At 33.9% G+C, this 24,737-nt stretch overlaps 2 protein-coding genes across 2 annotated transcripts; one reads left to right on the top strand and one right to left on the bottom strand.

Annotated features, from left to right (window-relative positions):
• The first annotated feature begins 1,697 nt into the window (after positions 1-1,697).
• LOC134709322 (dimethylaniline monooxygenase [N-oxide-forming] 2-like) lies at positions 1,698-6,987 on the top strand. The gene is made up of 3 exons (XM_063569491.1): positions 1,698-1,754; positions 4,618-5,247; positions 5,716-6,987. The coding sequence occupies exons 2-3, from the start codon at positions 4,618-4,620 to the stop codon at positions 6,769-6,771; spliced, it is 1,686 nt and encodes a 561-aa protein (XP_063425561.1). The 5' UTR covers positions 1,698-1,754; the 3' UTR covers positions 6,772-6,987.
• Positions 6,988-13,848: 6,861 nt separating this feature from the next.
• Positions 13,849-24,007, bottom strand: LOC134709321 (cytochrome P450 4A4-like). Its single transcript, XM_063569490.1, has 12 exons — positions 23,718-24,007; positions 22,816-22,960; positions 22,222-22,266; positions 21,518-21,645; positions 20,477-20,592; positions 19,769-19,879; positions 18,790-18,925; positions 17,437-17,627; positions 16,071-16,204; positions 15,444-15,508; positions 15,218-15,294; positions 13,849-14,097 (listed from the first exon to the last, which is right to left on the bottom strand). The coding sequence occupies exons 1-12, from the start codon at positions 23,880-23,882 to the stop codon at positions 13,932-13,934; spliced, it is 1,479 nt and encodes a 492-aa protein (XP_063425560.1). The 5' UTR covers positions 23,883-24,007; the 3' UTR covers positions 13,849-13,931.
• Positions 24,008-24,737: the final 730 nt, after the last annotated feature.

The raw sequence follows: 24,737 nt of genomic DNA, 5'->3' as shown, positions 1-24,737 counted from the left end.
CTGCATTCCCGAAGCTGTAAACAACTAGCATATATACATTGTAGTACTGTACATCATTACAGAAATGGGACAAAGGCACACGGGAAATAATTGATGAAAATATGATTATTAAAGTAAAAAAATCGTATGTAACTGTGATACATTCAAATTACCGTACTAACTAAAGCATCAAACATTTATAGACCAATCAAATCCAAATATCCATGAACACATGGCTATCCATGATGTCAATAAATATAAGCTGGAAGTACCGTCCACGTGAGTAGGAGTGTTTCAATTCGTCAATAGTAAGGTTAATGACGTGTTCAGTAATTAGAACCTATTTGTCAATGCTCAGAAAACGTTTTTTTTCTGGAATAGTATTTATCAAAGCCAAAAACAATTTTTAAGGTAAATAAACTGAAAACTTCATGGCAAAAAAGGAAAAGACCTACAGACAAACAACAGTACACAAAACACAACAAGAAAAGTTAAATTTGAGAAACACGAACCCGACTAAAAACCAGGGTGACTTAGTTGCTCCGGACGGGTAACATGTCCTGTTCCACCTGTGGTTCCCGTCGTGTTGCTGATGGAGGTGCAAACCGATTATAAGTTAAATTTAGTAGGTCACATTCGGGGAAAAGAGGACGGGATTTGGTTGCGACCTTTCCGTCGTCGTCTGCGAAACAGATATTCGTGATGGTGTCCGTAAAATTAACGATTGGAGAGCTCCGTAAAAATCAGGCTTCTAAATGATCAAAATAAATGTTTGTTTATAAACTGATATAATAATATAATGATATAATAATATTCAATGATTTTTATCAAAGAAAGAGTGTGTTTCAAAGTTTTTCAAATAATTTTTTCAAAGGGTCAACGTAAATAGTTACCAGGATGGAATTTAATACGCCAGACGCGCGTTTCGTCTACATAAGACAGTGACGCTCAAAATTCCAAAAAGTTGTACCAAATACGGCTAAGGTAATCTATGCCTGGGATAAGAAATTCAATGTTTTGTAAACTGGAAATTTATATTTAAGTTTGTTTTGGTCAAAATTTAATAAAAATTAAATGAAACAAATTTACTTTAGGCAAGGTGTTTGTAACCACCTTTCAATGACATCTAAATGAATAGGAAATACAGTTAAGGGTAACTTTACCTACGGGTGTTTAAACCTAAGCATTTTAATGATTAAGAAAAGTACAAGATCACGAAAAATTAATAAAGATATGATCTTTCATCGTTTCTAGGGCAAAACACTAACTGCAAGGGTTGATGATACGTAATTGAAAAATGTCCTTCTTCCGTTTATTTCAGTTCTTGAGCGTTTTACAAGATTCTCAATTAAGCTTCAGTGGCAGATCCAAGGGATTGGGGATTCTGGAAATTATAACTCCTTTTTTTACGAGATCAATGCATTTCAGTGAATGGGGACGTATATATATTGTGGCAGTCCACAAGGGAACCACCTTTATAAAATGGCTGAATTCGCCCCTGTGCTTAGAACATAACTTCATGGACATTATTTGGGAAATGCGCAAATGATGCATCAGCACTTATACTAGTTAATGTTGTAACGTAGTTGTATTGGTTAAAATGAGAAAAAAGATCTTTTCATAACACAGAATTGTTAAATACTAGTTAATACCGCCACCCGTCCAGTTGTGTAAGTTATGCGTGTTGATTATTTATCTTCTTCAATCCTGACCTTTACCTTTATAAAGGCATTAAAGCTGAAGATAACTTTATCAGGTTGTATAAGTGGACGAACGTAAGTATTTACAGTTTTTGTTTGTTTATCAACGTTTTTTAATATATTCATTTCAAAAGACTTAATTTTAAAACAAAACAAAATGTGATCATATGTGAAGCATATTCAAATGTAAACAAAGCTACCTTAAAAGAGTTAAGGTTCATCTTATATAAACAATGGCCGGATTTACAACACCATTTTTTCTGAGTACAGACAAACCTGTACACATTACAGCAGAATGCTTTGAGTGTGTAGGTAAATGTAATTATATTTGATTAGCTTGCTTGCTACCTGAACCGTGAAATCATTATAAGGCTGGGTATACTAGTACCCTCCTTTTGAAGTAGTCTAGTATTCCTATGAAGACAGATACATTGGTCATTTGTCGGATTAGTCTATATTCTTAACGACAAATGACCAATGTATCTGTCTTTATAGGAATACTATATACTACTTCGAAAGGAGGGTACTAGTATACCCAGCCTTATAATGATTTCACGATTTACTTAACTTAAGAATTACTTCAAGGTTCAGCTAGCAAGCAAGATCACCAAAGATATTACATTTACTTTCATACTTAAGAGCCTTTTTTTTTACTGTAAAAGGTTATAAGACATGTCAGGAACTAGATAGTTAAATTTTTAAAAAATGTTCCAGAACCATTCGTGCAGTAGGTGCATAAATAAACTAAGTTATTAAAGAGGTTTGAGAAGCTCCCCTCATATAATAAATGTTGAGGGTAGTATTGATTTAAATGGACAATTGTGCCTGATATGCATATGATGAAGACATAATATTTCAATCAGTTTTATTAAAGTCTGGAGCTGGCATGTCAGTTAACTGCTATTAGTCTGTTATTTATTTATTATTGTCATTTTGTTTATTTTCTTTTGTTACATCTTCTGACATCAGACTCGGAATTCTCTTTAACTGAATGTTAATGTGCGTATTACTATGCGTTTACTTTTCTACATTGGCTAGAGGTATAGGGGGAGAGCTGGGATCTCATAATCATTTTTGCGCCTGTCCCAAGTCAGAAGCCTCTAGCCTTTGTTAGACTTGTTTAATTTTAATTTTATTTTTTGTGTGTACAATTTGGAGTTTAGTATGGCATTCATTATCACTGAACGAGTATACATATTTGATAAGGGGCCAGCTGAAGGACGCCTCGGTCGCGGGAATTTCTCGTTGCATTGAAGACCTGTTGATGACCTTCTGTTGTTAGCCTTTCTATGGTCGGGTTGTTGTCTCTTTGACAAATTCCCCATTGCCATTTTAAATTTTAATACATGGGTGATTTAAACTGTGTATCTGAGTGGACCGTATGTTTTTGGGTTTTTTCTTCCTTCTGCAGATTGGAAAAAATGCACATAAAAATCCAGGCAAGTTTTTAATTTTCTGAAACATAAACTTAATAAATATTATATATATATAATGAAAGTACTAGTGAATTAAAACTATTCATACCGGAAATGTTGGATTTATTAGTAATCTATATATATATATATATATATATACGAGTCTAAATTGAAAACTACGTTCAAACCTATGACTGCGTTGGATAAAAACCGCAGTTTTTATACGTGTGCATGTCAAACAAATTTCGTTGTAGAAGGGTCTAAAAACAGCACAAACAACATTTTCCAAAAGACCAAAAGAGTGAAAAAGTATATTTAAACAAAACGCATTTGACTAACAGGTCGAACAACTGATGTTCTTTAACCCTGCTGACTGCCATTGGCGATTGCCAAATAAAATTGATCACAAGATGTAACAAAATGGATCCTAATATAAATTTAATACGTCACAGAAAAAAAAAAAAAAAAAAAAAAAAAAAAAAATTGTTAACTTGTGGACAGGATGTTGTGCCACAAACATTCGGTGTCAATATTTCTTTAGTACACCATATCCGGATTTCGACATATCGGATATATATTGATGGCGATCCGATGGATACATCTGTTGTAGGGTTGTCACTGACTCAGACGTACTTATGAATATAATTATTTTCTGTGACTGTATCTTACATTAATTTGTAGGATCCTTTACTATAGACTGGTCGTGTGGTCAAGCGGGACGGCTGCAGTGCAGGCGATTTGGTGTCACGATATCACAGTAGCATGGGTTCGAATCCCGGCGAGGGAAGAACCAAAAATTTGCGAAAGCAAATTTACAGATCTAACATTGTTGAGTTGATGTTTAGACGAGTTGTATATATATGCTGCAGTGCAGGCGATTTGGTGTCACGATATCACAGTAGCATGGGTTCGAATCCCGGCGAGGGAAGAACCAAAAATTTGCGAACCAAAAATTTGCGAAAGCAAATTTACAGATCTAACATTGTTGGGTTGATGTTCAAACTTCTGAAACATGCTAAAATGTTATAGATTGCAAAACAAGTTGATAAGACGGTCAACAAAGTGACTGAGAGGTTTGGCGCTAATCCACCATTTTCTGCATTGAAAAATGCCTGTACCAGGTCAGGAATATGACCATTCGTTTTTGATGTGTTTTGTAATTTGATTTTGCCATGTGATTATGGACTTACCGGTTGTATTTTCCTCTGAGTTCAGTATTTTTGTGATTTTACTTTTTGATATAGGTTTTGCATCAGATAATGTTTGCTTTGGAACTCTGATGGGTTCCCTATTTGTCTGTCTTAATGAGATAATAAGTTTAAAATTAATCAAACTTGAGTGTTGGAAAATACACTTTAAAAAATGTCGTCCAAAACATGACACTCGATCAGCTTATATGTTTTTTTTATTTATCACTTGCAGGGTGGTTGTTTAAACGTCCGGTTGCAAATAGTACATGCATATCCAGGACAAATGCATTTTTGACTGATGTTTTCCCTAAAGTTAACATAAATTTTTTTCAGATGTCAAAAAAGAAGGTATGCGTGATTGGTGCCGGTGTAGCAGGTCTTGCTGGTATCAAGAATTCCTTGGATGAAGGCATGGAACCAGTATGTTTTGAAAAAGACGATGAAGTTGGCGGGCTTTGGAATTACAAGGATGAATCAAAGGAAGGCGATCCCAGTATTTACAACTCGTGTAGCATTAACACCAGCAAAGAAATGACATGTTATAGCGATTTTCCAATTCCAAAAGAATTTCCAAACTTCATGGCACACAGACACTTCAAACGATACTTACAACTTTATGCTGAACATTTTAAGCTTAGAAATTTTATCAGATTTAGACACATGATTTTGCGCGTAGAACAAGCAGAAGACTTTGAAGAAAGCGGAAGATGGGTGGTAACATACAAAAATCTCGCCACTAATTCTACAAACAAAGACGTATTTGACTGTGTAATGGTTTGTAATGGACATCTTCACGAACCGTTCATACCAACTTTTAAAGGACTTGCAAACTTTACAGGGCGTGTTTTACACACCCATGACTACAAAGATTTTCGAAGTTTTGAGGGAAAGAGGGTTCTTGTCATTGGGATTGGGAACTCTGCTTCAGATGTTGCTTCAGAATTGAGTCGTCATGCTGAACATGTAAGTTAAAAAGTTGCATTCAAGGGACAAACATATTGTTCTTTTTTCTTCCAAGTTTTTACTAACAGGATGAAATAGTTAAATCAATTCAACTGAGAGACAATCTAAATTTTAGCTATTAAACGAAAAATAATTCATTGGACATTACAAATAAGAAATATTAAAATGTAAATGGAGATAATAATACATTTTATATTGCTTATGTTGAAAAGGAGAGAATAAAACATCAAAATGACAGTAATCCAATCACACTATTTATTTAAATATTGCCTCGTGCTGTCTTCACGTTTTTTTATGCATTTTGATAGTCTTCGCCATACAAAATTACAATAAACCGCATGTACAAATCGGAATTTATGTTTAGTATGATTTCTTCAGCACCTCTCCAAAGCTCTAAGAGACATTTTCACAATTTACCTTTCTGTAGAAGCAGCATCTGATAATAAAAAATCAATTACTATTTTACAGGTTTATATGAGCACACGAACTGGTACCTATGTGATACAGAGAACAACAGACCAAGGTGTCCCCTTTGACCATAAAGCGATGACACGCTATGGGTTAACAGTACCGTTTTGGTTAATGAAACCGTTTGCTTTTAAAAGGCTGAATAGTCGATTTGACCATACAAAGTACAGCTTGGCACCAAATGGTAAATTTGGTCTTAGTGTTGTCACAATCAGCGATGACCTGCCAACCCGTATACTGTATGGAACGATTACTGTAAAACCTAACGTGAAAGAATTCGCAGCGAATAGTGTTACTTTTGAAGATGGAACAACAGCAGACAATTTAGACGTTATCATCTTAGCAACAGGGTTTAAATTTAGCTTCCCGTTTCTGAAGGACTCCGTTGTAAGAATAGAGAACCATTTTCCTTATCTTCATGAATTGGTTTTCCCAGTAGATCTGAGTAGGCCAACCTTGGCAATCATTGGTCTCGTTCAGCCATTTGGAGCATTACCGCCAATTTTAGAGATGCAGACAAGATGGGCTGCGCGAGTGTTTTCTGGAAATTGCATACTTCCGCCTGCGTCAGTCATGAAATCCATGGCTACTAAAAAGCACGAATTTATGAAAAGGCATTTTCCGGAGTCTCCAAAGTACTGTTTACAGATTCACGCAGTTACATACGTCGACAAAATAGCTGGGTTAATTGGATGCAAACCCAATCTTACGAAATATTTCTTCACTGCCCCTCTGTTCTGGTCCAAGCTATTTTTTGGGCCTGCTGCACCGCCTCAATGGAGATTAGACGGACCTGGAAAATGGGATGGAGCTCGTCGAGCAATTGAACAGGTTGACGAAAAGACGTGGTATCCATTACAAACTAGAAGAGCAGGGGAAGGAACCACAAAAGGGCTTTATGACGGATGGTTTTGGTTGATATCCAGATCTATACTTTTCTCAAGTGCCATTTATGGTCTCTATTGTCTTAAAACAAACAAAGTCATAGACATTGACAGCATTAGATCACTCCCTTCGCAAGCGATCTCTATACTAACACAATGGTCGTCATACTAGTAAATTAACATGTCTGAAACAATACACGCCATTTTATTTTCAGTGTTAAAATCAAATGAATGTTATTGAACAGTTTAAGTCGGCTGGAATTGCAGTATACGAAACCTACTATACAGATATTTACTGCAAACAAAAATGCTGCCAAAAGTTGAATTTTCTCATTTGTGTATACTTAAAAAAATGATCAACCTCATATTAAATATATTTTTAGAAAAACATTGTATACTTCTCCCTTCCAAAATCTAAATCAACTGTTGTGACTTAATTACAATTCGAGATAAGACAATTGTCTATGTTATGTATTGTTTTTCCGCTTATGGATTCAATGATTGTTGTCTTATTAAGCGAAAGAAGGGTTTATTTTTTTAAAACTTGCAGTACAATCTCCAAATACAGCTTCAAAGCGTCGATCAATTATAGGTGTTATCTAAGGAAATAGTTCGGGAGCAGAATGACTGGATAAATAATGTGAACAAGTTAAGTAAGATCAAAAATGTTGCTGTGCATTTTTTTTTCTTTTAATAGAATTGTTGAGACTGGTTCTGAAAGATGTGTTTGTCTCACAAGTGCAGGTATTTTAGATTTAACGTCTCTTGTTTTTTTAATACTATCAAACGATTCATAAATTTGACGGTCCAAACTTTTGGTCTCGAGTCTACCTTATGACGGATTTTTAAACACGTGCTATCTCATATAAATAGGTATCATACCTTCTTAATGAACAACCACTTCATCAGTTGGTCACACGACTGGTGCACTAACAGGTCGTCGGAGATGCCAACCGTCCAGTCACTAATACTTCAATACTGATAAAATTAAAGTGTTACATAAAGTGAACTTAAACTACTATTGGAACTCTTTCAGCCAAATTGACTTTGCTCATTGTTGAAGGCCGTATGGTGACATAAAGTTATTAGTTTCTGTGTAATTTTGGTCTTTGGTGTACAGTTGTCTCATTGGCAATCATACCACATTTTCTTTTTTATATTTATACGGTTTTTGGCAGTTCTAATTCTGTTCTTTTTTGTTTTTGATTCTTGATTTTTATCTATCTAACTTTCCAAACGTCAGGGCGCCACATTACGTAATTGATGTGCGTGTTGAGTTCAAAATCCACTTGCACCTGTCCTGTTTGAAGATGTGTAATGTAGCTGATTCATTTTAAAAGTCTTACAATTAAAAGACGAATAATATGTTGGAAATATAAAATATCTTGCAAGTTAATCGATAATATTTCACCCTTAGATGGTTCGACAGAAGAATGGAAATGTATCAAAACCAGCAATAAATCTGCAGTTCGTTTGGCTGTGGATGCACAAATACGCAGCCACGTCCGGACGGATTGGGAGGATTAAAGCGTAATCACTGCCTGGTTGCACGTTGAATAACCCTTGCAACAACTGATTTACAACTCTTTGAAGAGTTAGCAGGCAGCCTGCATGTGTTTGCAATGCAAAAGTACTGCACCTATCCAACATGATCTCATTTCACAGTAAATATTTAAATTATCAACTTTAAATCCCGGATTTACATCTATGCAGTACTTAGTTTAACAAATTATTTGTTTTTGTTTGAATATACTAGTACACAAATTATAAGCAATGGAAGTTAATCAAACAACAATCGACCACTCAACATATTTTATTTCTTACAGACCCTTAAAACAGACTGTTTTTCTTAAGGAGGCTCGCGGGTATAAGATTTACCGACCGTGCAAGGGCTGTATAGCCAGTCAAGGTCGTTAAAAATTTCCATTTGTTGTATAAGATTTTCAGAAAGAAAAAAAAAACATTTATTTTTCATTACAAATTTTATTAAGTACCTTGAGTAGTTTGTTACTTTATCATATGGTACAAAAATCATTCCACAAAATTAATTCGTGTTGGCCCCAGGTGACTTTTAAAATGTAGACATCATTGAAAAAGCTCCAAATTATCTCCTTTTGGTGCAAAAATGCGGGAAATATCTTTTTTTAACTCATAGGTGACCTATTTTTTTTTTATTGTTGTTTTCGAATAAGCTGTACATAAATTAAATAATTGTAAAATTTTAGCGATTTCTGTAATTAAGTTCTTTTTTATTTCGATATTACATCTTTTTCTCCTATCAGTTTAACAGAGAATAAGTACCTTTACAAAAATGTATCCTTCTTTAGAAGACAGACTGTAAGCGAAAATGGACGGTGACACCATTTTTTTTTTATTTCATTTTTTATTTAGTATAAGATAAAGTTCATTTATAGAAAAATATAGCAAAATCCTATATTAAATTAAAAAAAATTTATTTAGACCTGCGAGCCCCCTTAAGTAATAGACTTTTGTTATAAGAGAAATATGACCAGTGGCAAATATTTCACACACATTCAGAACAATAAGATAGAAAAATAAATCCATTTTGGTGGATTCTGCAGTGTTGGTCGACCAGGTTGAATAGTTTACAACTTGGACTGACGCTGAAGGAGAGGATCTTTAAAGTGCCGTTCAAAGCTAGATTTCCAATGCATTTCTGCGGACCCAAAACATAATTGACAAAGAAAAGTGATAAAAGTGCATAATCAAATTACATAAAAAAAACTGTTAGTTGATGATAAAATGCAGATAAGGAAAGTATGTAATGATATTTCAAAAGTGGTAAAAAAATTTACATTTCAATTCAGCAGCCAAGATTTCATTGCTAAGCTTAAATGATAGAAATACAATAAGATACGCCAATCGTTATCGTTTTCCTATGATACTAAAATAAATATTTCAAGAGATAAGAGGGTTTAATTTAGAGGGGACATATATATAGTTGACCGTAATTTTAACCCTTTCACTATCAGTTACAAAACTGACCAATATCTAACACATACGTGACTTTGGTTACCTAGAACTCGGGTCACATAGGTGAAGACCTTAATATAGAGAAACTTATAATAGGACAGAAGATAAAAGATTCATCAGGTAATTGCGTGGTATTGTACGTGTGTTTGTGTGTGTACTACCCTCCTTTTGGAAACGTGAAGTCCTACAGACAGATATAAGTTGGTTCTCTGTCCGACTTGTGTACTAATAAAGGACGGTAGTATACCTAGCTATAGCAAGCAAGCTATCCAAATATATTACCCAACGCATTTTGCTGTAATGCACAAAGAGAAGGAATCTGAATAACTCTTTGTATAGTTGCTACACGTTATTTCCCTGAATTGCTCAGCTTTTGTTGTTATTATACGAGTACTGTCTTTTCATATGACAAATGTGTGGATTTATTGACTTTGAAGACCCATTGGTGGCCTTCGGCTGTTGTCTGCTCTATGGTCGATTGTTGTCGCTTTGACACATTTCCCATTTCCTTTCTCAATTCAGTGCTCTTTATTGAATTTTGTTAGATATTCGGAACGCTCTGTTTTTTTTCTTGTAATATGTCAGTTTCTCTCTGTTTCTCAGTGAAAGTCTCCATTTCCATCGACACAATCTGTAAATATACCCTCTTTATTTGATTTCTGTTTAATTAGTACTGAAAGTGCATAAACAAATTGCCACTGGACGATGAGTAATCAGAATAAAAATAGTAGCATCGCCTGCACTTGTATGTAAAGGTCAAACAAGCATGCTGTATTTGAAAAGGTCAGATAAACAGGCTGATTATGAAAAGGTCAGATAAACAAGCTTGATTTGACAACAAGGACGAAATGGGTTCATAAAGTGAACACACAGCGCACAGACTCCGTTCTTTGTCAAGTTAATGAGTCTATGATGTTAAATTCCGCGTACTTTAAATTGTAAAATAAAGATCGAGGTGAAAATGTGACAGATTTCATCAGGTCAAACTAACTTGTATATGTCCGTATGGCGCTCGATGTCCGATTGTACCGTAACTGTTTGTGCTTGAACAAAGATCAGGAAATTAAAAAAAAAATGCATCTTCATTTAAGTTCATTTTTTTAGTTCCGAGGCGACTCACAATTACACCAATGCTAAAAAATAAATACGCTAGTGATAATTGTGGCGAAGTTTGGTTAAATTTGGCCAAGTAGTTTGAGGAAAAGATTTTGTAAAAGTTAACGAACAATGACAACGGGCGCTGACGGACACAAAGTGATGAGCACAAGTTATGTTACTATGATATCAAAGTTTTAAATAGGTGTTACAGATCTCACAAGTATGCTTAACATTTACAATATTTATTTTCCTCAGCTGTTCCAATTCAATGGTTTCCGTTGTTTGTTGTCTGTCATATTTGTTTGCCTTTTGTTGTTTTCAACAAAAAATAAGGCCATTGATTTTCTCTGTTATCTTGTCTCGCATGTTGTCATACCGGTAACTTTTATAATTTGAAAATATTCGCTGTTGTTACAGTATTACCGTCTGACACTGAGCTTGAAGTTGTTCTGATTGACGAACAACTTCCAAAGAATATATTTTACTCAATGTTGACGGTTGTCTTTCGTCAATTTTTTCATACTCTGGATTCACCAGATGTTCTGATACTCGCGAGTCAAAAGGGTCATCATGATATTTGAGTACACATTTAATCCTGTCTGTTTTATCTTAGTTTTCGTAAAGTGTGTTTGTTTTGTGTACTTATATACCTAAGGTAATATTGCTATCAGTACCCACCTTTTATCAGATGACATGATGTTCATATCTACTTGTATTAATAGTTTTTGTCAATTTATCTTCTTGACCCCTTCAAGTGTATGGCGACGTAAGATTGTTATTGATAATTTGTTATGCCCATTTTCCAATAAAGAACACATATTGTTGGTGACAAGGCTTCATAATATTTAGGATGTTTTTCTTCACAATTTTAATATCCGCGATATAGCCTTTTGTGCTAATGCGGCGTAAAGCAATAACCAGTCAAGATGTTGAGTAACTATCTGAGTTTCAACATCTTGTACCTCTTCAATTTTCCGATTAAACGATGGATTTTAAAAGTATGATTGCCTGTGCTTTATTGAATAATATATGTTTAAAGAAAACCAGAACGAACTCTCCGGTCTTTTCAAATTAAGCTTGACGTACCGTACATGATGTCACTTATTTGATGAGTTCAGCTTTCCAATTGTGAACTTTCCATTTCTAAGTAGCAACATTCCAGCAGCACCTGTATACAGGGTATACATCTCCCAATTGATACGATATTCCCGTGCTTGCATTTTCTATCATGATCTTGATAGAGGGTTGCTGCTTACAAGGAAGCTATTAAACCAAGAGTTCCAAATGGTGAAGTTGAAATCATTCCTTCGTAAATTTTACGGACGCCATCACGAGTTGGTTGACCGTTATGGAATAACCGTTTCACAAATGATATCGGATATGTTCCTTATGTCGTAACTACAATCCCCTTCCCTTTCATGAATGTGACCTACCGAATTAGACTATTTACCGGATTTGTAATCACATAAGCAACACGACGGCTGCCACATGTGGAGCAGGATCTGCTTACCCTTCCGGAGCACCTGAGATCACTCCTAGATTTTGAAGGGGTTCGTGTTGTTTATTCTTTAGTTTTCTATGTTGTGTCATGTGTACTATTGTTTTTCTGTTTGTCTTTTTTCATTTTTAGCCATGGCGTTGTCAGTTTGTTTTAGATTTATGAGTTTTACTATCCCTTTGGTATCTTTCGTCCCTCTTTTATTTGCTGTTGGAAACCGCATGTTGACGTCTATGTTGTGTCATGTGTACTATTGTTTTTCTGTTTGTCTTTTTCATTTTTAGCCATGGCGTTGTCAGTTTGTTTTAGATTTATGAGTTTTACTATCCCTTTGGTATCTTTCGTCCCTCTTTTATTTGCTGTTGGAAACCGCATGTTGACGTCTTAGTTGTTTTGTCACATAAACCAACTAGCTCATTAAATTTTGTCAATATGACTACTGTAAACAGCTGTCATACGATGCCCGTACCAAGTCAGGAATATGACAGCTGTTTTGCTCTATTGGTCGATGTAGTCTAGCATTTAGTTTTGTCATGTTTATTATTGGCGACCCCTTTTTAAGTCACCTGGCCCAAATGTCCAAGTGAGCTTTTCTCATCACTTTGCGTCCGTCGTCGTTAACTTTTACAAAAATCTTCTCCTTTGAAACTACTGGGCCAAATTAAACCAAACTTGGCCACAATCATCATTGGGGTATCTAGTTTAAAAGTGTTTCCGGTGACCTCGCCAACCAACTAAGATGGCCGCCATGGTTAAAGATACAGCATAGGGGTAAAATGTAGATTTTGGCTTATATCTCTGAAAACAAAGCATTTAGAGCAAATTTGACCTGGGAAAATCCGAGTACCCGATGTTGGGTTGCTGCCCCATAATTTGTAATTTTAAGGAATGTTTGCCGTTTTTGTGTATTATCTTGAATATTATTAAAGATAGAGATAAACTGTAAACAGCAATAATGTTCACCAAAGTAAAATCTACAAATAAGTCAACATGACCAAAGTGGTAAATTGACCCCTTAAGGAGTTATTGTCCTTTATAGTCAATTTTGAACAATTTTCATGATTTTTTTCAAAATATCTTCTTGGCCAGTTTCATTATAGATAGAGATAATTGTAAGCAGCAAGATTGTTCAATAAAGTAAGATCCACAAACACATCACCAACATCAAAACACAATTTTGTCATGAATCCATATGTGTCCTTGTTTAATATGCACATAGACCAGGGTGAGCGACACGGGCTCTTTAGAGCCTCTAGTTTGATATACTTTGGGGTTCGATATTTTGGTTAGTACCTTTTCGTACTTAGTTGCATTTACATCCTATTTTATTGTAAACTGATTTTATTTGATTTTTGATATTTTAACGCAACTTTTAAGCACCGCATTTAGGCTATTTCGTGGCGGCCAGTTTTTTTTTTGTTGGAGGATACCGGAGTGCCCGGAGAAAACTACCGATCTTCGATAGGAAAACTGACAATCCTACTCAATTAATATTTTGGTCAAGTGCACACTATTTTTTTAACTCACAAATGGCAGTGCATCTGGTTTTATTGATTAAGTAAACGTACAAATTTAATATATTTATTAAAACTATATATTTATTAAAACTGTATAAGCTCATAACCTCAGGTTTATGATAACATCTACACTTTAATATTGACTGCACCATTCTTCTCTCGGCTTGATCATGAAGTTTACATTCAGTTACCCAGTACCAAAGACGCTTTTGTCCGAGCCGAGATTTATATTGGTGTCGCTTTAAGATACAATCCATTCTTGCTCCTTAATATCAACATACTCTCAGGTTCTGCTGGTCGCTCAGGATCCAAATCCAAGTGGAAATTACGGACTATCATTGGAATAATTACTTTTATCTGGGTTAACGCAAACTGCATTCCAATACAGTTTCTAAAATAAATCAGTAAAAGTTGATAAAAGTGGACCTAGAGTGAACTTCAATAGGATGAAATCCCAAAAGAACGAAAAATGACAATTTAGAGTTCAATGTTTATCTAAAATTCCGATTAAATGTTTTGTTTTTATTTGGGTTTTTGTTTTGTTATGATGTTGCTGTCGTGTGTATTATACTTTGTTTTTTCAAGAATAAACAAAAACATCCAAGCAATATATATAAAAACAAGAACTATCTTTAAAAAATATATCCGACGATGAGTATATGTTTAAAACTATCATTTCGATAACCTTCAGAAGCACAATGACTTAAATTTCCATCTGAATGTAACAACAAGAAATTCTTTACTAAGTCTGGTTATATTAAGGGAATAATATATAAGAATATTGTGATGATATCTCACATGCGTAGGTGCGTTCTAAAAGTCATGTACGTTCGTACAACAAAGTTTACATTAAAAATTATATAATTGTCCCGAATAAACAGCTGTCATGGTTGCAAAGAGCTATTGGAGAATCAATTATTTTAATAAAAATATAAATCTTTGTAAGATCTAGTTCAAATATTCATAGTTTTTCACTTGCTTTCCATCACAATATAATTGGCGAGACGTTTTTTCAAACACAACCAAATCACCCACCATGACAGCATTTTGTCCAATCACAGAAAGGATTTTCGAGCGTGCGTATTCTGTTGCCATAGTAAAGCGTCCTTAAGTTCAAAGAGCACAAACCGAAACTATACCGATTACGTCGAAAAACACATTTTAGTCTTGCTTGAAAGTCCAGCAGTCAATTTTAAATGCATGTTAAGAGTACAATACATTAAAAAAAATATTAATCGAACACATTTGTCTACTACATCAAAAATATATTCCAATGATATACCAATGGATTTCGGTCCGATTTATTTCATATGCATCAATTGCTTCACAATTTAACTAAACCACAAACAGTTAAATGGAATGCATGTACTGTATGTTAGCGTGGTGTTATTTTCAAGCGACAATCTTTTCTAAATATTGTTTTTTATATTTTCAGTTTTAAAAAGGAAATTGTTGACTCAACAATGCACGTGACCTAATGCAGACGAGAGACCATGTTAACTGATCCTTACCTTGGACCCATTGAAAATGCCATGAATTGTAAAGCTGAAACTTTATTTTCTGATGAGAATCTTGAAGGGTCATATATCTGAAATGATAAAGAAAAAACTACAATAATTTTTGCAGTTATATTTAAGTTATGTCATGTGTTAGTGAATTTAAGATGTGAATATCTGCAAAGAACAAAAAACAGCAAGTTAAAGTCATTTTACAAAATCTATTCTATAACAACTGTACCTCTGGATCTTTCCAAACATCCGGGTTTCTTTGAAGAGCATAAATAGATACTCCCATCCGAACCCCTAAAATAAAGTAAAAAAACAACGATGTGAAATCTTAGGGCAATACACAAAATGCAAGTCATGTATTTACTAATGTCAAAAGAAAGATATGAAATAATAGTAAATGTGAGGCTAGCTTATTTGTATCCATCTTCATTTAATTGTGCGTTTTATTTTTATCCAGTAAACATGAGTATATACCTATAAGTCAAAGAGCAACAATATTTGGGAAGCCCGTATACATAATGATATACTTATAAGTCAAAGAGCGACAACAAATGACTAGGTAAGCCAAGGAACCGAGCTGAATCTATTACGGCCGATTGCATTGAGTGTATAGCTAAAGATAATATATTTGGTTAGCTTGCTTGGTAGCTGAACCGTGAAGCCATTATTAGGTAAGGTATACTACCCTTCTTTCGAAGTAGTCTTCTCTTAAAGGAGGGTAGTTTACTTATCCTAATAATGATTCACGGTTCAGGTAGCAAGCAAGCTAACCAAATATATTACCTTTATCTACACACTCAAAGTAATCGGCTGTAATACAAATTATACAAATTATACAAAATACTAGAACAAATACCTGCTGGGATCAGCCGACCATCGGGTAATAGTATATCTTTCTCTGTACACCGAGATATATTTGGTACTGGTGCAAACATTCTCATACTTTCTTTCACACACATCAAAGTATACTCCAGTTTGTTGATGTCTTCCCTTCATTAGAAAAAATGAAATTAACTGGTTATAAATTCATATAGTATCTATCTTTATACATATTTGCATGTTGAATTGATACGGCATAACCTTTCTTTCCTACTATAGGTAAAATTGAAATGAAATTAACTAGTTCGATGCCTACAAAAGGTCAGGCAATGACATACGAAGTTCTACATACACGATGGTTTTACGGAGGGATATAAAATGGGCATACGGATTCAACACGAAAATGTTCCTTCACAAGGTAATTCGGCAATTTTATGAATGAGAAATGCCAAATATTTGGCTACCGCTTATGAAGTTGCTGCCGGAATCTGAGGCACTGAGAAATCAACTTGTGTTCATTCATGCAGTGACGTAAGAATGATCATGGATGGCCCGATGTTTTTTTCAACCACATTCAAATTTGAACCTTTTCTTTATGATGTTTTCATGTGGAGTCAAATTTGGGACAGTTTGACGCAGGCATTAAATCCATTGTATGTTGGATGTGTACGGATTGATTGCTAAGTCTTAGAGGCATGATTTTTTATTAGTTGTTAATGGCTTTGAACTAGCTGTCAGATAACTGCGAGTACTCTCAGATCTGTTCATTGTGTCTTTTTGTGTCGGGATGTATAAGTACCCGGCCACGTCCACTTTTATTTTTTGTCTATCTGATGAGTTAAGCCTTTTTCAACTGATTTTTATAGTTCGTTCTTATGCTGTACTGTTATACCACTGTCCCAGGTTAGGAGGAGGGTTGGGATCCCGCTAACATGTTTAACCCCGCCACATTTATTTATGTAACTCAGTGGTTGTCGTTTGTTTATGTGTTACATATTTGTTTTTCGTTCATTTTTTTACATAAATGAGGCCGTTAGTTTTCTCGCTTGAATTGTTTTACATTGTCTTATCGGGGCCTTTTATAGCTGACTATATGCGGTATGGGCTTTGCTCATTGTTGAAGGCCGTACGGTGACCTATTCTTGTTAATTTTTGTGTCATTTTGGTCTTTTGTGAATAGTTGTCTCATTGGCAATCATACCACATCTTCTTTTTTATATTAGTCGTTCTATATAAGACAGAGTCCTTATTTAAAGGAATGGACATATCTAAATAACAAAAAATAAACAGCTACTTTATAACGCACTTCAGTAATTTCCAACCAAACTAATCAGGTTGTTTCAGCCAAAAGGCTCGTCAATTTTAGCTGTTCAGTGATGTAGATATTATTAAAAACAATTTACCAGGTAATTTCATCCTTGTTTCCCCATTGTTCTTTCACTTCTTCTCTGATTCTTTCTTGGTATTCTGGATGTTTAGCGAGGTTGTAGAGACACCATGACAAAGTGCTAGCGGTAGAGTCGTGACCCTCAAACATAAATGTATCGACTTCATCTTGTATTTCTGTATCAGACATTCCGTTTCCATCCTCGTCCTGTACAAACAAATAATTGCTAGGTTTATAATAAAGTCAGAATAATAATAAACTCTCAATCATTCATCTCTTGTTGTCAAATCCCTTTTTTCTCTAATCTTCAAAAAATAACCCCTTTTTTCTCTAATCTTCAAAAAAATAACCCCTTTTATCTCTAATCTTTAAAAAAATAACCCCTTTTTTCTCTAATCTTTATTTTTTTAGCCCGTTATTCTCTAATCTTCATTTTTAAGGGCATTATTCTTTAATAATTTAACCCCATCTAAACCCTCATATAATGCTAAAACGAAAATTCAGAAAAGCATAGGATTCCGGAAACTTTTACTTTTGGCCGAAAGTAGGAAAGTTATTAAAATCAAAATGATAAATCAAAAGACAATGATGTAAAAAGATGTTCAATATTTGCAATTGAAACAGCTCTCCACAACAGAACAAATGACAATGACATTTACAACTATAGGTCAACAATGAACAAAGCCCATACCGCATAGTCAGCTACAAAAGGTCCCCGAAATGATTTATACAATTTTAATGAGAAAACTAAAGGACTAACTTGTGTACACAGAAATGAACGAAAAACAAATATGTTGCACAGCAACAAACAACAAGAACTACTGAATTAAAGGGCTATACTGACTTATATCATATAGAACTTATTAGTGACAAAGATACCGTTAATGCACCATTTAGCGTAACAAATAATCAGTGCGAGATTTTAAGATATAAATCTGCATCGCAAACGTCAGCAATAACAAACAAATCAAATAATAAAGAAACAAAAAAACTACCAGACACCAAAATTAATTTGATTCTATGAATGCGCATTTAACAATGAGCCCTTCTTTTACGTTCACTTTAAAATACTAAGAATCGGTAACAATAAATCGCGAACTGAATCAGATGATAACAAAATATCTATACGATAACTCTTAATTGGTGCCAAAATGTCTGTATACATATTGTCAATTAAAGTCATATTGCTCTCTATTTTTTAGAAACTAGATTTTACAAGTATACGACACATTATTTCCGTTTTCCACATTAGTTCGAAATTTCCACTGCTTTTTAACAGTACTTCTTCAAATAATTTCACTTTGAAATATAAGCCAATTAAACATATGATACCTTACTCTACATTTTTGTTGTTGTAAATGAATCTTACCCTCGAATTTATAAGAATATCCAAGAAGTCTGTGTTTCTACTGCCTTTTTCCTCCGTTCGTAACAGCTTTTTTCTGTCAGATATTATTTTCGATGAATGTTCATGAATTACTTCACAAGCTTTGTAAAATTTCTTTCTGAAATAAAGAAAAGGTCAACATTTCATCTTTCCACTAAAAACATAAATCTTTTATCCATATGAAACTTTTTCCACGAATTTGAGTCAAACTCACGAAAAGATATTATACAAGTGACAGGTTTAGCTAGCTTAAAAACTAGGTTTAATCCACCATATTCTAGATAAGAAAATAGTGCCTGTACCAAGTCAGGAATATGATAGTTTTTAAGCATCCGTTTAATGTATTGGATTTTCCGTTTTGAATTTTCCTCGGAGCTTAGTATTTTTGTGATTTTTAAGAGGCTCGAAATACAAATGTATTTATTTGAATGTTCATTATCATACGAATGGAAAGATCAAAACAACGTCAAAACCATAATCAATAGATGCTAACGCAGTGATGGGTTGACATGAACGTTGGTAAATGTTTCCCCATTGTAAACAGACGGGAAAGTATAGAAGATGATATGTATATGAAAGTACAAAAGGTCCTTAACCGACCAGGACAAATAACGTACATGGGATCAGAACTGAAATTCTTCTAAGCCTTTTTACAGCCGATTGCATTGAGCGTGTATCTCTAAAAGGTAATATCTTAGGTTAGATTGCTTGTTATCTGAACCGTGAAGACATTATAATGTAAGGTATACTATTCTCCTTTCGAGGTAGACTAGTCATGCAGACATATAATGAAATTGATTTGTTATCTGTCGGCTTATCTACTCTTAATTAAAGGAGGATAGTTTACATAACCTAATAATGACTTCACTGTTCAGTAAGCAAGCAAGCTAACCAAAGATTTTACCCTTACATACACACTCAATGCAATCGACTGTAAAGGTATTCAAAATTCCTTACTTACCCATTTTCTGTAAATTTGTAGATAAATGGGTTGTGGTGAAATGGATTTGTTATCCGTTTTACTATAAGCTCTGACACATCATACACTCCTTGTATATATGGATGTCTTGTACTAGAAATAAAGGTATTCTATCATTATATTTATGTTCAATTCTATATTCATATATACCAAACTGATGAGATCAAAACTGCTTTTGCAGGAATTTTAATAGCCTTTCTTGATCGATAAAAACAAAAGGCTCTAATATAAAGGGAAATCTATGCAGCAACTTTTGAACGGGGAAATATTTGGTGGTAAATAAAAATAACACATTATAAAGTGTGTGCTTCGAAGCACCTTTTCTGGATTTACCTTCATCTTAAACCTTAAATTTTAAAAGTTTTTAACGATCAGGACAGCTTGTGGTAATTGTAGAAACAAAATAGGTTATAAATTATTTTAGTAATCGAAACCTTGGGGATTAACAGTCCACCAGCAGTGCTAACACGTTGTTAATTTCGCGCGTTCGAATGGATTCTTTAGACACAAAATCATCAAGAACGTTAACGCTAAAACTTGAACATTTGAACGCCAAAGATGTATTGTAAATAAATAGCTATGTTAGCGATATTTATAGGAAAGGGGACTTCGAAGACGGTATCATACATTCGCAAAACTGTACATGAGTTTTACTTTCCTTGGGTGGGAAACGGATTAACTTTGTCGTACCTTTCGTTTTGACAGTCACTGTTGTAGCCAAACAGACATTTCATCATACTGTCCAAGGTAAGAAGACTGATGTAATGAAAAGTTTCTACTGGTTCTGTCGTTTCCCTCCATTTTTCCTGAAATAAATATTTTGATCCATGTGAATATACAATATGAAGATGTATTATGATTTCCAAATGAGACAACTATATTAAAGTTCAAAGGATGTTAGCAACTATAGGTCACCGTACGGCATCCAACAATTATACAAATCCATACCGCATAATTATAGCAAGTTTGCATGCATACACGTATACATAAGTCGTTTACTTTTTCTGTGTTGTTGGGGTTGTGTCTCATTCATTTATATCTTACCTATCTTTAATAATACCAAACTAAATGCTTTTCTTCAAATGCACAATTAACTTATGAATGACTCGAGTTAGAATTCTTCTTTCTGAATAGAAATGATCGAAAGTCTGTTGTTAAATTAACGTCCAGTGAAAAGTGTTTCATACTTAATCACTAAAAAAATCAACCTTTATTGTAGTTTCTTACGAGTACTTAATGAATAAAAAATCAACCTATATTGTAGTTTCTTACGAGAAACTGGCACAAAAGGATATAGTCAGGTTCAACATTTTGATTTCCAGTTGAGTAAAGGTTATCTGGTATAATGTAAGAAATGTTAAATTTGTTTAGACTTCTTTCCACTTAAGACTTACATGTATGCAATCAAACAGACTTATTTTATATGTGTTATGTGAAGTATGCATCTAAAACGAGGAAAACAAAAATAACTAATTTTTATACTTTTGGGAACCTTATAGCTTCCTATTCGGTGTGAGCCAACGCTCCCTTTTAAAGACCGTACTTTGACCAATAACGGTTTACTTTTACAAATTGTGACTTAGATGAAGAGTTGTCTCATTTGGCACTCTTATCACATCTTCTTATATTTATATAATCATATCTATTGTCATGAGAAAAATATTTATACTCATAGAAAATGTTTTTAATTGTCGCTGAAAAAATGTTTGTTTAAAATGGCGGTATACTTACTATCAATATTTTAGATGAATCATAAAATATCTTCACATAATTCTTGAGGATATCTTGATGGAATGCTGGTGTCATAAGACGTCTATTTCTATCCCATTTCTTGCCACCACTCAGTAATAAACCATCACCTTGTAAAAAGAGAAAAGTAAAATTACAAAATTATTGATTTCCGAGGAAATTTCAAAACGAAAGTTCCTAATCAAATAGCAAAATCAAAAACCCAAACACACCAAACGAATGGACAACAACTGTCATAATCCTGACTTGGTACAGGCATTAAAATTGGTGGACTAAACCTAGTTTTAAAGCTAGCCAAACCTGTCACTTAATAAACGTCTCTCTTTCAAGTCTTTGAATACAAAAAAAATAGACAAAAAAAGATGAGCATGTTGAATCAACTAAAAAAGGTCACTACTTAAAATACTTGTTACTGGCCTGAGGAAAATCATTTGGGTTGGATAAAACTTACGCAAACATTTTTGCCAAGAAAATAATATCATTAATAACAATGTATAAGTAAAAAGACCACTGGCCTTAATGAAATTATGGCTTTAGAATAAAGGGAATTTGATTTTCCAATGTCCATGTATAATATCACTAGCTTTCATCATGAACTTTTTCAAAATTGGACCATAAAAAGCGTGATGCCAAAAACAAAATCGTTATCTTCCCTCGCGTTTAACTTTCTTTGAGCATAAACTTACCGATCCATGGCCTCATCAGTGCATAAGAAAATTCATCTTTAGGATCTGTAAGATATGAAACACACGATTAATTTCGTTTTTTTACTACTAGTATTACATTTCATGAATGAAAAGACAAAGCATAAAATCGAAAATCGTTCTGAGAATACACGTCCAAGTCCTCTCAAAACATAGATTCAAAAGACAGACATGCTGTTATTCATACAGAGATATTAACATCTACATGAAGAACATGTAAAAATAAATGGCTTTATGAAAACAAACTGCAATGAAGCCAAAAGACCATGATATTAGATTATCTGGACATATTTGTATGACATAAATGAGTGCTTACTAAAAAGAAAAAAATATCTAAACTGTTTAAATCTACTTTACATACAACTATACTATTTTACTTTGAAAAAAAATGAAATTACAGAATCATTATAAGATAAGAAACAAAAAGTAACACAAAAAAATACTTAAAATAGTAAACCAAAAATAGTCAAACATGAAATAAAAAGAAACAAGAACAACATAAAACACATAACAAAAAGAAGAAAAAAGGCAAAACAACCCCATAACATACGAAAACGTCTTGAGTGTGCACAGTACCTGTTCCTGATAAGACGTACTTAACAGTGGAAGGATTGACAGTCATCAAGAAGGCATCTGTTGGTCCCATCCATACAGGGAATGCTCCATTGTATTTCTTGGCATACTCTACAGTCCGAAGCATCCCTTGGTAATCTCCGGTCAGCTAAAACATAGTGTTTAACATTTTTACAAGCTATTTCTCATATCCCTCAATAGAGATTTTACCCGCTATGCATGCACTGTTGTTAGTAGAACATAGCATAATGTATTCGTTTCATTCATTACATATATCGCTGCACTTGGTCATGTTTTTTCTGCACTTGTAGGGATGCTGCTATACAGCCGTCACTTGTACAATGAAAGGAGGCATGGTTTAAGACCGGCTTCAGTAGGTGCAATGTTTTTTCGTTCTTTTTATTTTTTTTATTGTTATAGTTTCAATATTATTCAATAATGCATTTTTTCAATACTGATTTTTCTAGTAAGATTTCTTTATACCTCCCATACTTTATGAATGTCTAAGGGGAAGAGTTGAACACCAAAAACTCTGTCATATTTGAATGTTTCGTCTGGTCGTCCATTGGGACATATTTTATGCATAATTAGGACGACACAAAATTAAGAAATCAAATTTATAGACCAAGATGAACGAATGGAATTTTAAAATTCGGTACTCAGTATATCAAATAGGAACGGCAGAAAGCCATTTATAATTTATGCAGTATAGGTTTTGCTCATTGCCGAAGGCCATTGTCTCAATCGCAGTGACCTACAATTGTTTAATTCTACATCTTTGGGTTTCCTGTGGAGATATCTCATTAGGAATCTCCTTCTATTTCAATATAAATAATGCCATATTCTACACGATAATCTAACTGTAATGTAAAAATTTATGACGGTGTATTCGGTATTTAACTTACCTCCTTCATGTTGCCCCATAACCAATGTGGGGCCGGACCAGGGAAATCCTTCAATGCTCTTTGTAGTGCCTTTCTTCTTTGATATAATCCAAACAGTTTCTTTATTATGAATAGTATAATGAAAACAGGTATAAATTTCAACAAAGTCAGTGTTAAGGTAGCCATTTTAACCTTTATCTTTTTATTATCTGTAAGATAGGTAATGCGACGATATTTATATAGTCAATTTGATAAACTTGTGGACATCGTAGATATTAAGACATTTTGACAACATTCGATAGCTTGTTTGTGAAAACTTTTAAAATATTGTTATATAACTATATGATTTGGCCAAGTGAATTTATTTTACCGTGATGTAGTACAGTCAGTAGACAAAAGTGAGTTCCCACTCAAAAAATATCCTATCGTTTTAACTTATTCAGAATTTAAAAAAAAATACCAAGTGACTTTTCGAGCAATTTGTTTAAATATGAAACCAAAAAATATAGAAATGTTTGCATTTTTTATGTTTATTTGGCCATAATTTTCGTGAGGGACGTTTTTATTTTCCGAGTGATGCGTGAACACCGATATAGATTGCGAGAAGTGAGAGTCAAATATAAGAATATTTTTCCGTGAAGTGAAAAAGTCGATTATACAGTCAGTCTGAATGCGATGGGATGGGAACACAGGCACTTTTCTCAGAATGTTTTTCCCGATAAACCTTAATATTTAGGTATAATGGGGAAAAAAATTCTGAGACAAGTACATGTGGATGGGACGGGTTGTTTGAAGATAAGAGTATCACGTAACTGGTACCAGCTATATGCAGTTCATTTCAATAATTTATATTATGCACGACACAAATATTACTTGTGGTACTGTTTTGGCCTCTTGGTTTCGACGCATCAGGCCAATAATTCACCATGATTGGTGTAATTTTTTACTTAAACCAACTAACACATTCGCAGAAATGAATCTTTTAATGATATTTAGACGTAAATACATTCGATTATATCATATCATAGCCACGCCGACAAA

This window comes from Mytilus trossulus, chromosome 3 (assembly GCF_036588685.1).
Source record: "Mytilus trossulus isolate FHL-02 chromosome 3, PNRI_Mtr1.1.1.hap1, whole genome shotgun sequence".
NCBI classification, from domain to species: Eukaryota; Metazoa; Mollusca; class Bivalvia; order Mytilida; family Mytilidae; genus Mytilus; species Mytilus trossulus.
The sequence above is the reverse complement of the archived record's forward strand: the minus strand, read 5'-3'. Positions and strand labels throughout refer to the sequence as shown.